Source organism: Tachypleus tridentatus, chromosome 5 (genome assembly GCF_004210375.1).
Source record: "Tachypleus tridentatus isolate NWPU-2018 chromosome 5, ASM421037v1, whole genome shotgun sequence".
Taxonomy (NCBI): domain Eukaryota; kingdom Metazoa; phylum Arthropoda; class Merostomata; order Xiphosura; family Limulidae; genus Tachypleus; species Tachypleus tridentatus.
This window is the reverse complement of record NC_134829.1, coordinates 11,623,951-11,639,626: the sequence shown is the minus strand read 5'-3', so window position 1 is coordinate 11,639,626 and position 15,676 is coordinate 11,623,951. Positions and strand designations below refer to the sequence as shown.

At 37.2% G+C, this 15,676-nt stretch overlaps 1 protein-coding gene across 1 annotated transcript in view; it reads right to left on the bottom strand.

Annotated features, from left to right (window-relative positions):
• Positions 1-14,840: 14,840 nt before the first annotated feature.
• The window catches only part of pont (RuvB-like helicase pontin), a 35,406-nt gene continuing 34,570 nt past the window's right edge, over positions 14,841-15,676 (bottom strand). The window contains exon 11 of the mRNA XM_076501194.1: positions 14,841-15,201. Coding sequence (XP_076357309.1) covers positions 15,042-15,201 — 160 coding nt within the window. The 3' untranslated portion in view covers positions 14,841-15,041. The remainder of the gene's footprint in view (positions 15,202-15,676) is intronic.

Sequence of the window (15,676 nt, the reverse complement as noted above, 5' to 3'; positions counted from 1 at the left end):
CAGGTAAGAAGGTTCTCCAATATGGAAGTATGCGACTTCTGTCTTTCTAACCAGCTGTTGAGAGAATTCTCCAGATTTCTGAAGGACTGAAATCATATTTTCGTTCACAAGAACAGTGTCACTTGTTGATAAAAAAAATTTTTAGAGAGTAAATGTGGAGAAATGTATCTATGGTTTGTTTATGGACAACTAGGCTTGTTCAACAAAGTGATTTCAGCCATGGAGAAAACAAAAGAACTGCCAGTAATATTGTTGCACGACTTAATAAGTTGAAAACTAATCTGAAAGAAATAACTTTAATACAATAACTTTACTCCCTTTGGTACAATCAAAGTACTCAGTGTGCTAGAGGAAGATGCCAGGTAGACTTGATTAGGAAGGAATTTACCACTTTTTATTATTGCTGCCTGTCTTATACTGAGCTGTAGGAAAAGTTTTGGTGGTGAGGAATACTCTGTTTGGATAAAAAACAGTATTTTTGTGTGGCCTGACATAGAAACAGCTGCTGAAAAAAATTAATGAAATGCTGCAACTAATGTTGATGATCTGTTTGATGAAGTTGTTCTTGGTAAATTCTTCTGGTCATCAAAATGTGACAAGTGGATAGCAAAAGAAATAAGTTGTGAAGAAAAATGGGTAAAACTTTTCAACCACTTCAAAAAGCAAAGTATTTCTGTATCTAATCTCAGGCAAGTTATAGAGTACATTTTCTGTTTACCAAGCACTTCTGCCCTATCGAAAGAGTATTTTCAGTGATAAATAGCATTTGGTCTCAAGAAAGAAGTCTAATGAATGAATCAGCAGTAAAAGGACCGTTGCATTGTAAACTTAATATTGACTTGAGTTGCAGCGAGTTCTTTGAAAAAATAAAAACTAATAAAGATTTTTTGAAGTTCATTCACGTGAAAACAGTAATGAATCTTAATGAAATTAAACTTGCACGTTGATAACTTGTACTGTTACAGTATATTTCTTAAAATCCTACGATAATAATAGTGATTAAGTATATATGAAAGTCAGCCCTTGTAAAACGTGTAAATTATGTTTTCACAAATTAGTGAAAATATTATTGCACAAGAAATGTTTTATTTACGATCTAAAATGTTGTATAAAATATAAGTTTTAACTATTGTATGATATATTTAAACTTATAGCCATGTATTGTCTGCGTTAGATTGAGTAAGATATAGTCCTTTTAGGACAGGAAATGTAATAATTTGATACTAAAAATCTTTAATCATTTGATTAAGTTTTAATTATTGTACTATCCTTGTAGGACTAATTAATAATAAGAAAATGTAATAACTTCTTTTAGGACTCTGCATTTGAAAAACATGAGATAATGTAAAGTGTAAATTATTTTTTGTATGAACTCAACTTAGTGTGCAAGTTTTAATTATTGTATGAATTTGCCACTTTTAGGATGATTTAAACCTACAGTCAGAATGGTGAATTAATTTACTTTTATATATTGATTTTAATATTGATGTTGCTCCCCAGTGGCACATCGGTATGTCTGCAAATTCACACTGCTAAAATCCAAGTTTCGATACCCGTGACAGTCAGAACACAGTCCATTGTGTAGTTTTGTGCTTAATTCTAAAGAAACAGAAATAAACATTAATATTCGTTTCAGTTAAATATATATTTATACTGTTAAATGTATGTTGCAAAATTGTAAATTTTTCAAAAACTAGTGAAAGTGTTATTGCATAATAAATCTTTTGTTGACGATGTAAAATGTTGTATAAATATAACTTTAACTATTGTGTGATATTGCCATTTTCAGGGCGATTTAAACATATACTCATGTATTGTATGCATTAGATTAAGTAGTAGTTGTTACCTGCCTGCCCTTGGAAACAATTCCTCTTCTTCTCTAGGACGTATCAGCAGTTTTCACTATCCTCCTCCCTTTGGCAATAATTTAATTTATTCTATAATATTTAGAGAAGCAATTTTTATTTCGGCTTTACTTTTGGAAACCTTTCTCCTATAAAATTTATTGGCAGTTTTCCTCCTTCTTCTGCCTTCTTTTTTGTGATGGAACTAGTTACAACTTTCTTTAACTTTTGCCCTTGGAAGCAAGTTGGTAGTAACTTTTATCTTCAACTGTGTGTGAGAATAATCTTATCTTCTGTGTTTGGAACACAGTCTAGTGGTAAATCTTGGGGCTCTCACCGATAAAAACTGGGGTTCGATACTTGTGGTAGACATAGCACAAATAGCTCATGGGGCTATTTACGTGTGCTTAACGACAACCAAACTCTTTGAATTTAGTAGCACCTATTTCTCCTTTTTATTTTTATCGTTAAAAATTACCATTTTTTTTTTAGCATTTAACAACAGCTTTTCTTGATACCTTCCCCCTGAAAACTAACTTGAAAGTTTAATTCTCGTATTATTTGTAACTAAATCTTTGTTACTTCCGTCCTCGTTAAAACCAGAGTGTACTGTTCTCTCTCTCTTTTCAGTTTACTTGTACAACCACGTATGAAGAATACTAGGGTCGTACTATTTATGTTAGTAACCTTATAAGTACTGCTTATATTTTCAACACAAGTGACGGATATATTGTATACTAAACTTTCAAGATGGTATCTAGATTAAATAGATGAGTGGTCACTTTTAATACATATTCAATGGGAGATTTACTACAAGTTCATTTGTCACACTTCTTCACTTGAGTATCGTCTAAGTCTCACATATTAAATAATAGAGATGCAAATCAAGCCAACTTTATAGAATGGAAATTGTAATATGCAACCTAGCCTGAAGTGAGGGTTATCACAAGTTTAGAACTGAATACAACTTACTGGCAAAATTTTAATTAAGTGTAAAAACACCTGCATGAGTAGTTAGGGGTGTACCATACCGACCAAATGATGCTGCCTCACGGCTACTTCAGGAGAGAGGGAGGGAAGGGAAGTGACATTATGTTATTGAGGATGACAACATCATAGTTCCACAACGTGTCACCAAAGGGTGCATTGTTATGTACGTGTTGCCAGGCTGCCACAACAGATGATTAACTATTAGTTCTACAATTAGAGAGCATGGCATCATAATTTCACGAAGTGGAACCAGTATAACATGTCTCAACAAGAATGTATTTAATTGGTATAAAACCCTTATTAATTAATTCATTAATTTTCCTAACTATTTAAATCATACTAATATACACGATTATCATTAAATTATTAATTAAATTTCCTGACCAGTTAAATTATCTTAAAAGGATTGATTGGAATTCAGCACAAAGCTACAAAATGGGTCATTTGTACTTTGCCCAACAAAGGTATTGAAACCCGGTTTTTAGCAGTATGAGTCCGCAGACATACCGCTGTGTCGCTCTTACAAGGACAATATAATAATTAAAACTTACTGCTTGATGTCTCAATATGACTATATTTAATCAAAAAGCTTTAAAACACTAAATCATTAGTTACATTTCCTAACCACTTGAATCATCCTAAAAAGGAGATATCATGAAATATTATGCATTAATTAAAACTTACATTTTCATCAGTTTGACGTTATGCTATCAATGTGACTTGACACTTAACAACAAAAGTATGATTATAATTAATAAATTATTCTGATTGAAATCTTTTCAATTTATACAAAAAAGGAAATCAGAAATAAAAATTAAAAGGCAAGTGAGAACACAAATTACTAAATATTATCTTATAGAAATGCTCTTTATAATGTGATTTAATGTAAATGACAGATACTATATTCTTGTAGACTATACCTTTTGTTGTGAGATTACGAAACTTAGAAGAGTGTCACGGTATAGAGAAACGTTTACCTATATATTAGTGATACTTATTGTTCCAATGATAGAGTAATGTAACAAAGTTATCAAGGTTTTTGTTTGTTTGTTTGTTTTGGAATTTCGCACAAAGCTACTCGAGGGCTATCTGTGCTAGCCGTCCATAATTTAGCAGTGTAAGACTAGAGGGAAGGCAGCTAGTCATCACCACCCACCGCCAACTCTTGGGCTACTCTTTTACCAACGAAAAGTGGGATTGACCGTCACATTATAACGCCCCCACGGCTGGGAGGGCGAGCATGTTTGGCGCGACTCGGGCGCGAACCCGCGACCCTCAGATTACGAAGCGCACGCCTTAACGCGCTAGGCCATGCCAGGCCTAACAAAGTTATCAAGGTATTCTCCATTCTTTATATCATACAAGAGCCACAATCAGTATTCTGTGTTATTATATATCAGATGAAGTGTAATATTTCTTCGTTTCAAAATGATATAAACTGAATTTTCCTCAAGAAGCTCTAATTAACCAACATAGTAATGAACAAAGGTCAGTAAGAGCCTTTATCCGAGTAGAAAGTGTAACAAAAATTGTATACTAACTTCATTGTACCATATTTTTATGAAAGCTAAATTAACATTGGTATTTCATATATATTTTAGTCCAACATCTTACATTCTGGGCTACGTTCTTCAAATTTATCTGACGGCTAATTTCCTCTGACAAATTGGCAGCTCGATAATACATATTTGTAAATAACACAAATTAAAATATATATGGTTTATCTTGGTTAATTACCGATATTTTGTCGCCTATTTTATAATAAAATAATAAATTAAGTTTTATACAGTGAAGTTTCACAAGTGCATAAATTAACTTCACCAAATTGGTCAAAATATAGGGTTTTGTTTTATATGTTATTCAGTACAAATTTGCATAATGGGCTATCTATGCTCTACCACTACAATAACAAAACTAGATTTTTAGTGTTACAAAATCTCAAACATATAGCTTAGTCACCTATGTAAATTTAATAATCGTTTTTAATAAGTGTCGAAATGTTAAGAATTGTTTTTGAATTTCTCGCTAAGCCATACAAGGCCTAAATGCGCTAGCCGTCCCTAATTTAACAATGCAAGACTAGAGGGAAGGCAGCTAGTCATCACCACCCATCGCCAACTCTTGGGCTCAAGTCTGAACTGATTGCTAGATATGATAGTGCCACACGTACAAGGTAGATTTGTGGACCATACTGTCATTAGAAGATGGAAGCAATATAGAGTTACCATTCGAGAAGAACCACCATCAACACTAGGAGGTCACCAGTTATCAAGTTGTTCAACACAAACCACAGGGCGTGTACAGTTGTGCATAGTCAAGACAGCAACTTCTGTAAAAAAAACACTCCACAGTGGAAAGCAGCACTCAGACTGAGTTCAAGCAGATAAGTTATGATCAAACTCAGGTACAGGAAGCAAGAATAATAAAGATAATAAACTTTCAAAGCACGAGATATAAAATAGAGTGAAGTATCCAGCCACGCTAATCTCACAAGCTTATGGTTGGCACAAGAATAAAAAGTGTGGCAATATTAGTCAGTTACAAGGATGACGTATCCCACTACATACAAATGAAGAACATGAACAAGTTTCATATTTCAGATACATTACCCAAAATGGCTATGATGGCATGCAAAACATGTACAAACTACACCAGTCACATTCGTATCTACAATTAGATGCAAATATGGAAGCTGTCTTTAACTTGGATGAGAGACAGAGTGTAAATACATCTAGAGATGGAACTTAAGTTCCTAATAGTATAATAATCTCTACCTTTAAGAATCTAACTGTTGGTGTTAGATACTGCTTTTTATTCTTCAGTTGTATTCAATGTTAAAAGTTATTTTGAGACAATATATTGATGTCGAGCCATAAAGAAATTTTTCATTTTGTGTCCTGCATTAAGTTAAATTGTTTATTAAATAATTATTTTATGAAAAAGTATTATTTGCTGGTAAATTTGTAACATCAGTATTAAGATTAATTTTTTACATTGAATTTGCGTTTCTTTATTTGAGGTTATTTTATACGTGTAACTATTTTACTACGAATGGATTTGTTACTGCATTGTACATTGATGTTCACATTTTCCTCAATTCAAAACGTATATCTTATAAGTGTTCACCTCCATACACAAAGCTAATTTTTCCCTGAAATGACGTCAGTCTAACCGAGAGACTTACATTGCACCAGCGTGATGAAAACTCCTACCTAAAATTTACCAAAATAAATGCAACACACTTTCTTACATAAATGCACTTTATAGATTCACACTCGAAATATTACATTATTTGACAAAGTCTCATTGTAGGTGTACGAGAAAAATAGGTATGATGGATGGTGAAGTCTATAAATTTGTGTATCTGTCAGTAATACTTTTTCACTTAAGGGAAATAACTTTTGATACAATCACCGACCTCCACACACACACAAAGCTAAAATCACACACTGAAATGGTGGAGGGACCAGTGTGAAAATTACCCAGATGAGATCTCTTTAGCAAGTGTCTGAATGAAGTTCATGGAGTTAGACATCCTATGGCAGAGGCTCCACCTGTGGGAGACATCTCACTCAATGCCTGCAGGGTGTTTTAAGTATGGGTAGAATAGGTTGGGGCTCATTCATACTGCAACATGGACCTCCTCAAACATCAGCTTTTTAAGGTTAAAATCAGTTGTGAGAGAAATGCATTCGGACCAAGTACTTGTACACAGCTCCTCTACTGTTTACACTTTGCACCCCTCGCCATTCACTGAAGGAGGGAACAGTGCATACATACTGGTTTACTGAATACAATTAGTATGGATACTCATATGACCACAACTCAACCATTAGACACTATGTGCTATGCTGTGGAAGTAAAGTGTGTGAGTTATACATCACAAATGAATAAGAATATCCTCTATTCTGACATCAGATATAAAGGATTCAGGTCCTTGCAGAGGTAATATCTGAGCATGAGATAGCAATACATGTTTAAATTGCACTTGGAGATTGTGATGTATAGATAAGTCCCCTTCAGACTGTAGAGTGACACTTCTTCTAACCCCCAGTTTAGATCCCAATTAGTAAGGACTCTCCATGGTTCCCCAACCAAGTGGTTTGGAGCAGGTAAGTGGCAAGGGTCTTCCATGTTCCACTAGAAGGAGAATCCCAGAAAATGTACCCAATTCTCTGCTGCACACCCACAGGACTGTCAGAAAGGTCTTCTAGAGACAGTGTGGTAAATGACTGCAAAACCTTATATAAAAAGCCATCAAGCATTAGACAAAGAATCAGACAGATGCCAAATTCTGTTACTGAATATTTCTATGATAGTGAATGGAATGGATTACTGAAGTATTATAGCATTAGCTTTAGTGAGGAGAACCACATCTCACAGTTGGTACTGAATGAGCAAACTAGCATTCATACACATTACAGTTTCAGGGTAAATAGAAAAATGCCCACTGGTGGAAGTCTGTACACTACAGGAAACGAAATAGCCAGATGGCATATATGGTTTAATGTGAACTAACAATTGTAAGGTAGTTCACATGCCAGCCTGCAGAAAACCTGAAGATAGACTCAAGACAGCAAACATTCACCATTGGAGAAGCATATACAAGGTGTAGGAACTAGTGGATTTCAGTGATAGTGGAGAGAGAGAGAGAGAGAGAGAAAGCAGGAAGAAACAACAGTGTAAAAATCCATACAAAGGCAATGAGGAATAGGATGTTCGATAGGGATTTGAGTAAGAGCACAATAATAATCCATCATGCAAAGAAAATGGAGGGTAGTCAATAAAGAAGGAATGAAAGAGGGTAGAAAGAAGAAACTGTTACATCAGGAAATAACTTACAGATCATGGAAGAACAATTTCATGAAAGAAATGGATTACATGACAAAGTAATGAAGTCAAAGGTGAGAGATTGATCAAGGTTGTAAGTACATCCCATATAATGGCACACACAGGTAGACTAGATAATTTCACATGAAATGATAAAAAAGAATGTCCTATCCCAAAAAAACAGTAGTCTGATTTAGTGGATCAGAAGTGATGGAAAGCTGAGAAAGAAGAGAGATGGTTGAGACTCAGAGATGGAGTAAGAGATATAAGTTTGGAATGACTGTGAGGAGCTACCAATGTATCCCAAGATGAATAAAAAATGTGAGGGGAGAGATGGACATACAGAGCAAAAAGATGGATTGATTGATTGATTTAGTGTTTTATGGCACAAAGCAGCTAGGCTATCTGCACCAAACGTCCGTTAAAAAGGTAAAAATAAAGTAAATGTAGTAAAATACATAAAAGGAAATGAAGGTAAAACAAAATATCATGGAAAAAAAGAAAAAGTATAAAACCAATGTTGACACCTAGTCTACAATGTTAAGAGAAAAAGCAGAGTATAAGAAGTTGTAAGGTATTTACTCTAGCAAAATGGTAATGATCATAACCCGCCAGGAAGACTATCAGGTAAGTTCAAGAACCACCGTCAGTCACTTGAAGTTGGCTTTTTCAGTCCTGGTTCCGGGTTATGTGTCATTATGGCCAGTACTAAAAGGTAAAGTAATAAAAGTGTTAAATGACATGCAGCAAAAGTGTAATAACAACTCGCCAGGGCAACTAACGGGTAGTTCAAACGGCTAGTAAAAACAGCAGCATTAGTCACCTGAAGTTGGCCTTTCCAGTCCTGGTGTCGAGTTATTTAATGTTCTGGCCATTTTTCAATGTCAAATTGAACTAGAGAGAAAGAAACTGTAAAAAGGGAACCACAATTAAAAAGGTGTAATGAATAAATATCCAACACTTAAATGAGATTAAAAAGATTAATGGCCATCAGAAAACTAAAAACTTTATCAAGGTGGACAGTGTCACCATCACCAATAACACTGTCCAATGTTACAGATAAACCCTGGGAAAAAACATGTTTAAAATAGTGACGTCGTTGAGAATCATAACGAAGGCAAGAAAGTAAAATGTGGCTTATAGTGATTTGAGAGTTACACAAACTACACACTGGTGCATCAGTTCCAGATAAAAGAAAACAATGAATCAAAAAACTGTGACCAATGCGTAGTCCAGTTAGAACAACTTCCTCCCTCCGAACCTTACGGAAGCAAGATGGCCAAAGCCCAATGAAGGGTTTTATGTGAAAAAGCTTTTTGTTACGTTGCTCACTCCAAATTGACTGCCAACTGGCACGGAGTCAAGCTTTGAATACAAGACCATAGTCCACATACGGAATAGGCACAGTGGTGATAGTGCCGAAGCAGATAGATTTAGCTACCGTGTCTCCAAGCTCGTTCCCACAAATACCAACATGGCCTGGTATCCAGAAAAACTGGATAGAAGTAGCAGTTAGTGAGAAATGGGCCAGTCGGTTTTGAATATCAGCGAGAACAGGGTGTGAGCCAATGTGTAGCGATTCCAGGGCCAGTATAGAACTAAGCGAGTCAGTATAAATAGTGCAGTTGGAGTACTGCTCAGCTTCAATATGATCCAGGGCAAGAGATATGGCATACAGTTCAGCAGTGAACACAGAATCTGTAGAGGGGATTCTGCACACGCAACCACCAAACCACAGCAAACCATAGCAGAGCCCACTGAATTACCTGATTTGGAACCATCTGTATAAATGGGAACGGAATGATTGTTTGAAAGATGTTCATTAAATAAAAGACGGTACTTCCAATCTGGAGTATCTGCCTTTTTCAGATGACTGAAAGAAAGGTCACATTTGGGGGCTGTAATAAGCCATGGTGGGATGGGCTGACCTGTGGAACCTGCAATGTTATCCAAGGACAGACCCAATTCATCCAATTGCGCCTGGATGCGAAGGCCAAATGGAGCAATGGCAGATCGTCTGTTCTGAAAAAGTACGGCCCACTCAGGAAGGAAAACACATCCCCAGGTGGGATGCTTTGGTAAGGAACGAAGTTTCAAAAACATAGTAAAGATAGTTGCAAACAGCAAAGGTGCAGAGAATGTTCATGAGATTCAACGTACAAACTTCGAACTGGAGAGGTGTGGAAAGCCCCAGTGCAGAGTCGAAGTACTTGGTGATGAATGGTGTCCAGCATCTTTAAGGCCGAGGGTCTGGCAGAGCCACAGACAATTGATCCATAGTCGAGTTTCGATCGAATAAGAGCACGATATACCTTTAACACAGAACATCGATCTGCTCCCCAACTGGTAGAAGAGAGGACACAGGGTGTTCAGTGCTCTCTCGTGCATTTGACCCAAAACTACTTTAAGTGTGGTATAAAGGTCAGCTTACAGTCAAAGATAAGCCCCAAGAACTTGGTCTCAGGGACCACTGGCAGCGAAACTTCATCGATATGAAGTTCAGGATCAGAGTGAAAACCCCGTTGGCAGCAAAAGTGCATGCAAACGGTTTTAGAGAGAGAGAGAAATTAAGCCGTTCGCCTTAGTCCACTTCAGTACACGATTGAGGGCAGTTTGTAGTTGCCGCTCAATATATCTCATGTTCGACGACTGACGTGAGATGTGAAAGTCGTCGACATACAGCCCATTTGCAATAGTGAAAGGAAGTTGTTCAGTGATGGCATTAATCTTTATACTGAAAAGTATGACACTCAAAACACAGCCCTGAGGGACTACAAGTTGCTGTACAAAAGAACGGGAAAGTGTCGAACCCACATGAACTTAGAATCTCATGGGTAAATGGCCACGTAACCCATATGTATGGAGGTCTCGCAAAATGCCATACCTCCATGTTGTGTTATAAGCCTTTTCAATGTCAAAGAATATTGATACAAGATGTTGGCATTTGAAAAAGGCTTCTCTGATTGATGTTTCAAGTCGAATTAGGTGGTCTGTGGTGGAGTGCTGTCGTTGGAACCCACACTGGGTGGGCGAGAGGAGATTGTTTGATTCGAGGAACCAAACAAGACGAGCATTAACCATCCTCTGTGAGGTCTTACAGAGATAGCTCGTCAAAGCAATTGGACGGTAGTGTGAAGGAATCTTGGGTTCTTTCCCTGGCTTAGAGAAAGGTAAAATAATAGCCTGGCATCAGGAAAAACATTCTCCTCCCAGATCTGGTTAAAGACAATTAGAAGGACATCAAGAGAAGCAGGAGATAGATGGTGCAGCATGTCATAGTGTACATCATCAGGTCCAACAGATGTGCTACCAGACTGATGAAGGGCCATTTTCAGTTCCACCAGTGTAAAGGGACAATTATAGTCAAAGAGACAGTCAGTTCGAAAGGAAAGAGGTGAACCCTCTGCCCTAGTCTTGATGGCCAAGAAGGTGGAGGAACAAGCAGAAGTGCTAGATACCCGGCAAAAGCTTTCACCTAGAGTATCAGCGATGCTCCGGACATCAGCCACCTCCTAACCATCAGAGAGTAAGATCGAGAGGGAAGCAGAATTGTAGTGCCCACTGACCTTTTGAATCCTGTCCCACATGACCATGGAACTGGTGGTAGAAGATATGCTAGTTGTGAACTTAATACAAGATTCCTTCTGGCTTTGACATCTCACCCACCTAGCATGTACATGGGCCCATTGGAATGCGACGTGGTTTGAAAGTGTGAGATATCTACGAAAAGTATCCCAGGCCCGTTTCTGAGCCTTCCGTGCTAAGTGGCAAGCAGGATTCCACCACGGACGAGGATATCGTGGAAAATGTGTTGAGATTTTTAGGAATACGCTGAGCAGCTGCTTGCATAATACAGCAAGTTACCGCTGCCACACAGTCGTCTATTGATGGCTGATTCACGATAGCAGGATCAAGTTCTGCGAGAGCAGTGAAAGTGAACCAGTCTGCCTGATCCAGCTTCCACCAGGGCATGCGAGTAGGGTGGCATCGACCACGGCCAGTCTCTCTCAAAAGTGTAGAAAAATGATCACTGCCTAGTGGATTACTGTCAACCCTCCATGAAAAAATGGGAGAATAATGAAGGGGAGCAAACTGAGAGATCAATAGTGCATGAAAATAAGTGGAAGAACCAGTATTGAAAAGAGAAAGATTGTGATCAGAGAGCATATGCTCTACAGAGCAACCCCTCCCATCAATAACAGCACTTCCCCACAAGGGATGATGTCCATTAAAGTCCCCCAGGAGTAGAAAGGGAGACGGCAACTGTTCAACGAGTTTAATAGTCTCACCAGAGGACAGGTTGTGAGAACAAACAGTGATGGTATGACCCAAAAAAACACGAATGGCTACGAACTCCAAGGGTGTGTTGAGTGACAAGGACAGGGTGGGCACATGCTGATCAACCAATAGTGCAACCCCTCCGTGTACTTGTCCATCACACAGCCTGTAATTTCTGAAAAGAGAATAATACTGAAGGGTGACTGTATCAGCAGGTTTTAGAAATCTTTCTTGTAAGGCAAAACATACAGGATGGTAGGAAGCAATCAGTGTTTTGATATCATCCAGATTAGAACGTAAACCTCGACAGTTCCATTGTATCAAGGTGGCCATTTTTAATGACGGGTAGGCGAACTGGCTGGAGAACCCTTCTGTTTACGACCACGTCTTTTTTCCTTACTGTCCTTAGTCGGAGGATGTCTATCAACCTCCATGGATCTTGCCCTGGGTCGATTGGGCAGGTCTTTGTTATTGGAAGGGGATTCCAGTGACTGAGAACGTGAACGAATGATTGTTTTGCCTCTTGGGGTGGGAGAAAAAGATGTATCAGAAGAAATGCCTGTATTTGAAACTGAAGGATGTGGATCTTGAGGTTTGTTGGAATGCATGGAACAGAGATGGGTGCGGAAGTCGATTCATCAACCTTTTTAACTATGGAGGTCAAAAGGCTTTTCATTTGTTTTGAAAATGATTCTCTTTGAGGCAGAGATCTGTCTGTACTCCCACTGTAATTGTGGAATGAAGTGCAGCAGCATATGTCCGAGATGGAGTGGTGGGCAGCAATTTCAGAGCCTCAGGATAACTAATGTTATGAGTCGTTTTCAAATGCTGCACTTCTTTTTCCTCCAACTATTTTGGGCAAGAACGAAAGTATGAAGGGTGATAACCATTGCAGTTGATGCAATGTGGGTCCATGTCACATTCATAGGCATCGTGGTCCTTGCCACCACAACGAGCATGTCAGGGAACCATGACATGATGTCTTCGAGTGGCCAAATCTCTGACATTGGAAATATCAGAGAAGGTTTGGAATGTATGACCGTACCCTGCAAATTAGATAACCTGCCTTGATGGTGACAGGTGCACGTGATGATGTAAATGTCAAAATGAGGGTATTTGTTGGGAGTGGAAATGCGCCTCACTGCAGAAACTCCTTGAGTGGAGAGACCAGCGAGAATCTCTGACTTGGGGACGTTCTTCAAATCCCTCTCAACAATAACGCATGATGAATTGAAGGTAGCATGAGGGGTAACCTCAATAGGTACATCCCCAATTGCCGTTGAATTCAAGAAGAATTCACTGTGGTGGGTTGTGGATGTTTCAACTAATGTCTCCAGATCGAAGCTTCTTTATTGATTTTAGAGAGCCAGCAAGACCCTCTAGTCCCTTCTGCATAAAAAAAGGGGGGACAATTGCCCTAAAGGTTTTTCTGAAAGAGAATGTAATATAGGAAAATGAGGTACGTGTGTTACTGATTGCTGCTCAGAGTCTTCAAGACGTGGTTGCTTACCTATTGACTGTTTTTTCACTATTTTATTTAAATTTTTTGAAGGAGGATCCATACGAAAAAAGAAAGATTTCAGTACCCACTGACCCCACCCAGCCCTACGAGGGAACGCACTACAATGTCACGCAAGGACAATGCAGCAACGCCAGGGTTTCGTGAGCACTATACCCAAACACCAGCATCAGGCACAATGTCCACAACACCCGTTGAGAACTTCCAACACTGGTACTTGGTTGACTCTAGCCCAAGTGGACCAGCTGCCTGACCCAAGGAAGGAGGGGTTACCCCAAGGCTGCCCGTCTACAGGAATTCGAGGCCAAAGTGGTGTGTTAGGGTTGGACCCCTCAACCACCAGGATCCTCTCCTCCATTTTACAAAACTAAATTACTATAAAATTACACATAGAATAATTGTAATGTATCTGGTTTCCTAACTAAGCTCTATGAGAGTTTTAAGAAAACCTCATTTCAGTTCTGAGAAATGACTTAATCAACAAACTTCAACATTTACATTAAAAATTCAACTTTATTTTTGAAGCCAATTACAAACAATTGCCAGATTTTAGTAGTTTGGGATGTACTCTTTTTCTACTAGTTATATATATGTACATAATAAATGTAGGCACGAGTAAACAAGACTTCAAAAAAATGGAACAATGGGAGGGGCTACTCTGATAGGTTTAATAAATATACTATCTCAGATAATCAAAAAGGGTGGGAAGTTCTTATTTTATATTCTAGTTTGTCAATGTCTGAAATAAGGTTCTAATTCATAATCCAATAAAGATACATGGTAGGTGTAGTACAATATAAATTGACAAATAAAACAAGATGATACATAAAGGATATTTGGCATTTTTCTAAATTAAAAAAATTAAAACATGAGATTAAAATTTGAATTAAAAATTACTTTGTTTTGATGTCAATTGTATTAACATACACTTATAATAAAAATGTTTTACAAAATTTATAGGAAATAACTTGTTAGTTGATAAAGTGCATGTAGTCAAGAAAATCATCAAGTGAATTTTGTTCAAGCTGCCTTTGTTCTGTTATCATTCTCTGGAGGTAACAACTGTTTTTCCAATAGGTGACAGTTTTAATGCTTCACCTTGTACAAAAATGTAGACAGCAGTAGACAGCAATGATAAGTGTTATTTCTAGGTTCCAGCCTCTGTTATGTTTAAATGAGAATAATAACAAAGTAGCACTAGCTGCTTTAAATACATTTTTTATTACCAGTTATATTAAGAATGTTAAACTTAAGCAAACTGATAGAAGTTTGAGTTCTGCTTGGAAAGAACAGTTCCATCACAGAAGTGACAGTCCACCATCTTAGTAAGTACACCTGCTGTGTTTGTTTTTACTGTTAAAATAAAGACAGTGCTTTCATTTTAAATTGTGTCCAGATTGTTTATTTCATTCTTATGAACTCAGACAAATTAAGTATTATTCTGTAACAGATGTATCACAGGATATACTACAACATTACATTTAAAAACTACCTTTAACAAACTCAAAAGTTGAAAGGATAAACACTGAACACTGTAAAGAATAGTGACTTAAAATATTTGAGTAAAATGAAGGAATGTTTCATTTCATATATTTGTCATCTTGTTGAGCTAGTATCTTAGCTGATGATTTTGCATCATGAAAAAGTTCAGAAACCTCCCTGATATCATCCTTTCTAATGGAGACTCTACCACTGACTTTAGCAAACAACGAAGCTGGACTTAGCATCTGCACAGCATACCTAATGAACACAATGTTATAGAATGTAGCAATTATTGTTGAGGTAACACTAAAATATTAGACAGTGAAAAAAACAGTGGTTTTACTGGACAAGGAAGAAACAATATTTAACTCTTATAATTCCTAATAAAAACTGTATTATAGATTAAATACTCATGTATAATTCTATGGATGCATATTAATATTTTTTAGAAATTTAAAACAGACTTTTATCCAACAATAAACATAATGTGGTAACACGTGTATGTGATATTAAGTTACAATAAGACTGATAATAACATGTATATAGGAGAATTTCACCTGTATGATGGATGTTGAACAAAGTTTTATCTTAAGGGTGGGAACAAATATCCTTTAATTAAGATAGTATGTTGTAATTCAGTTAACCTGCAATGCATTCAGCAAAAAGGACTTATCAGCAACATGAGACAGCTACAGAAGTTAATTACTATTATTCCTTCTGTAAACCTATACAG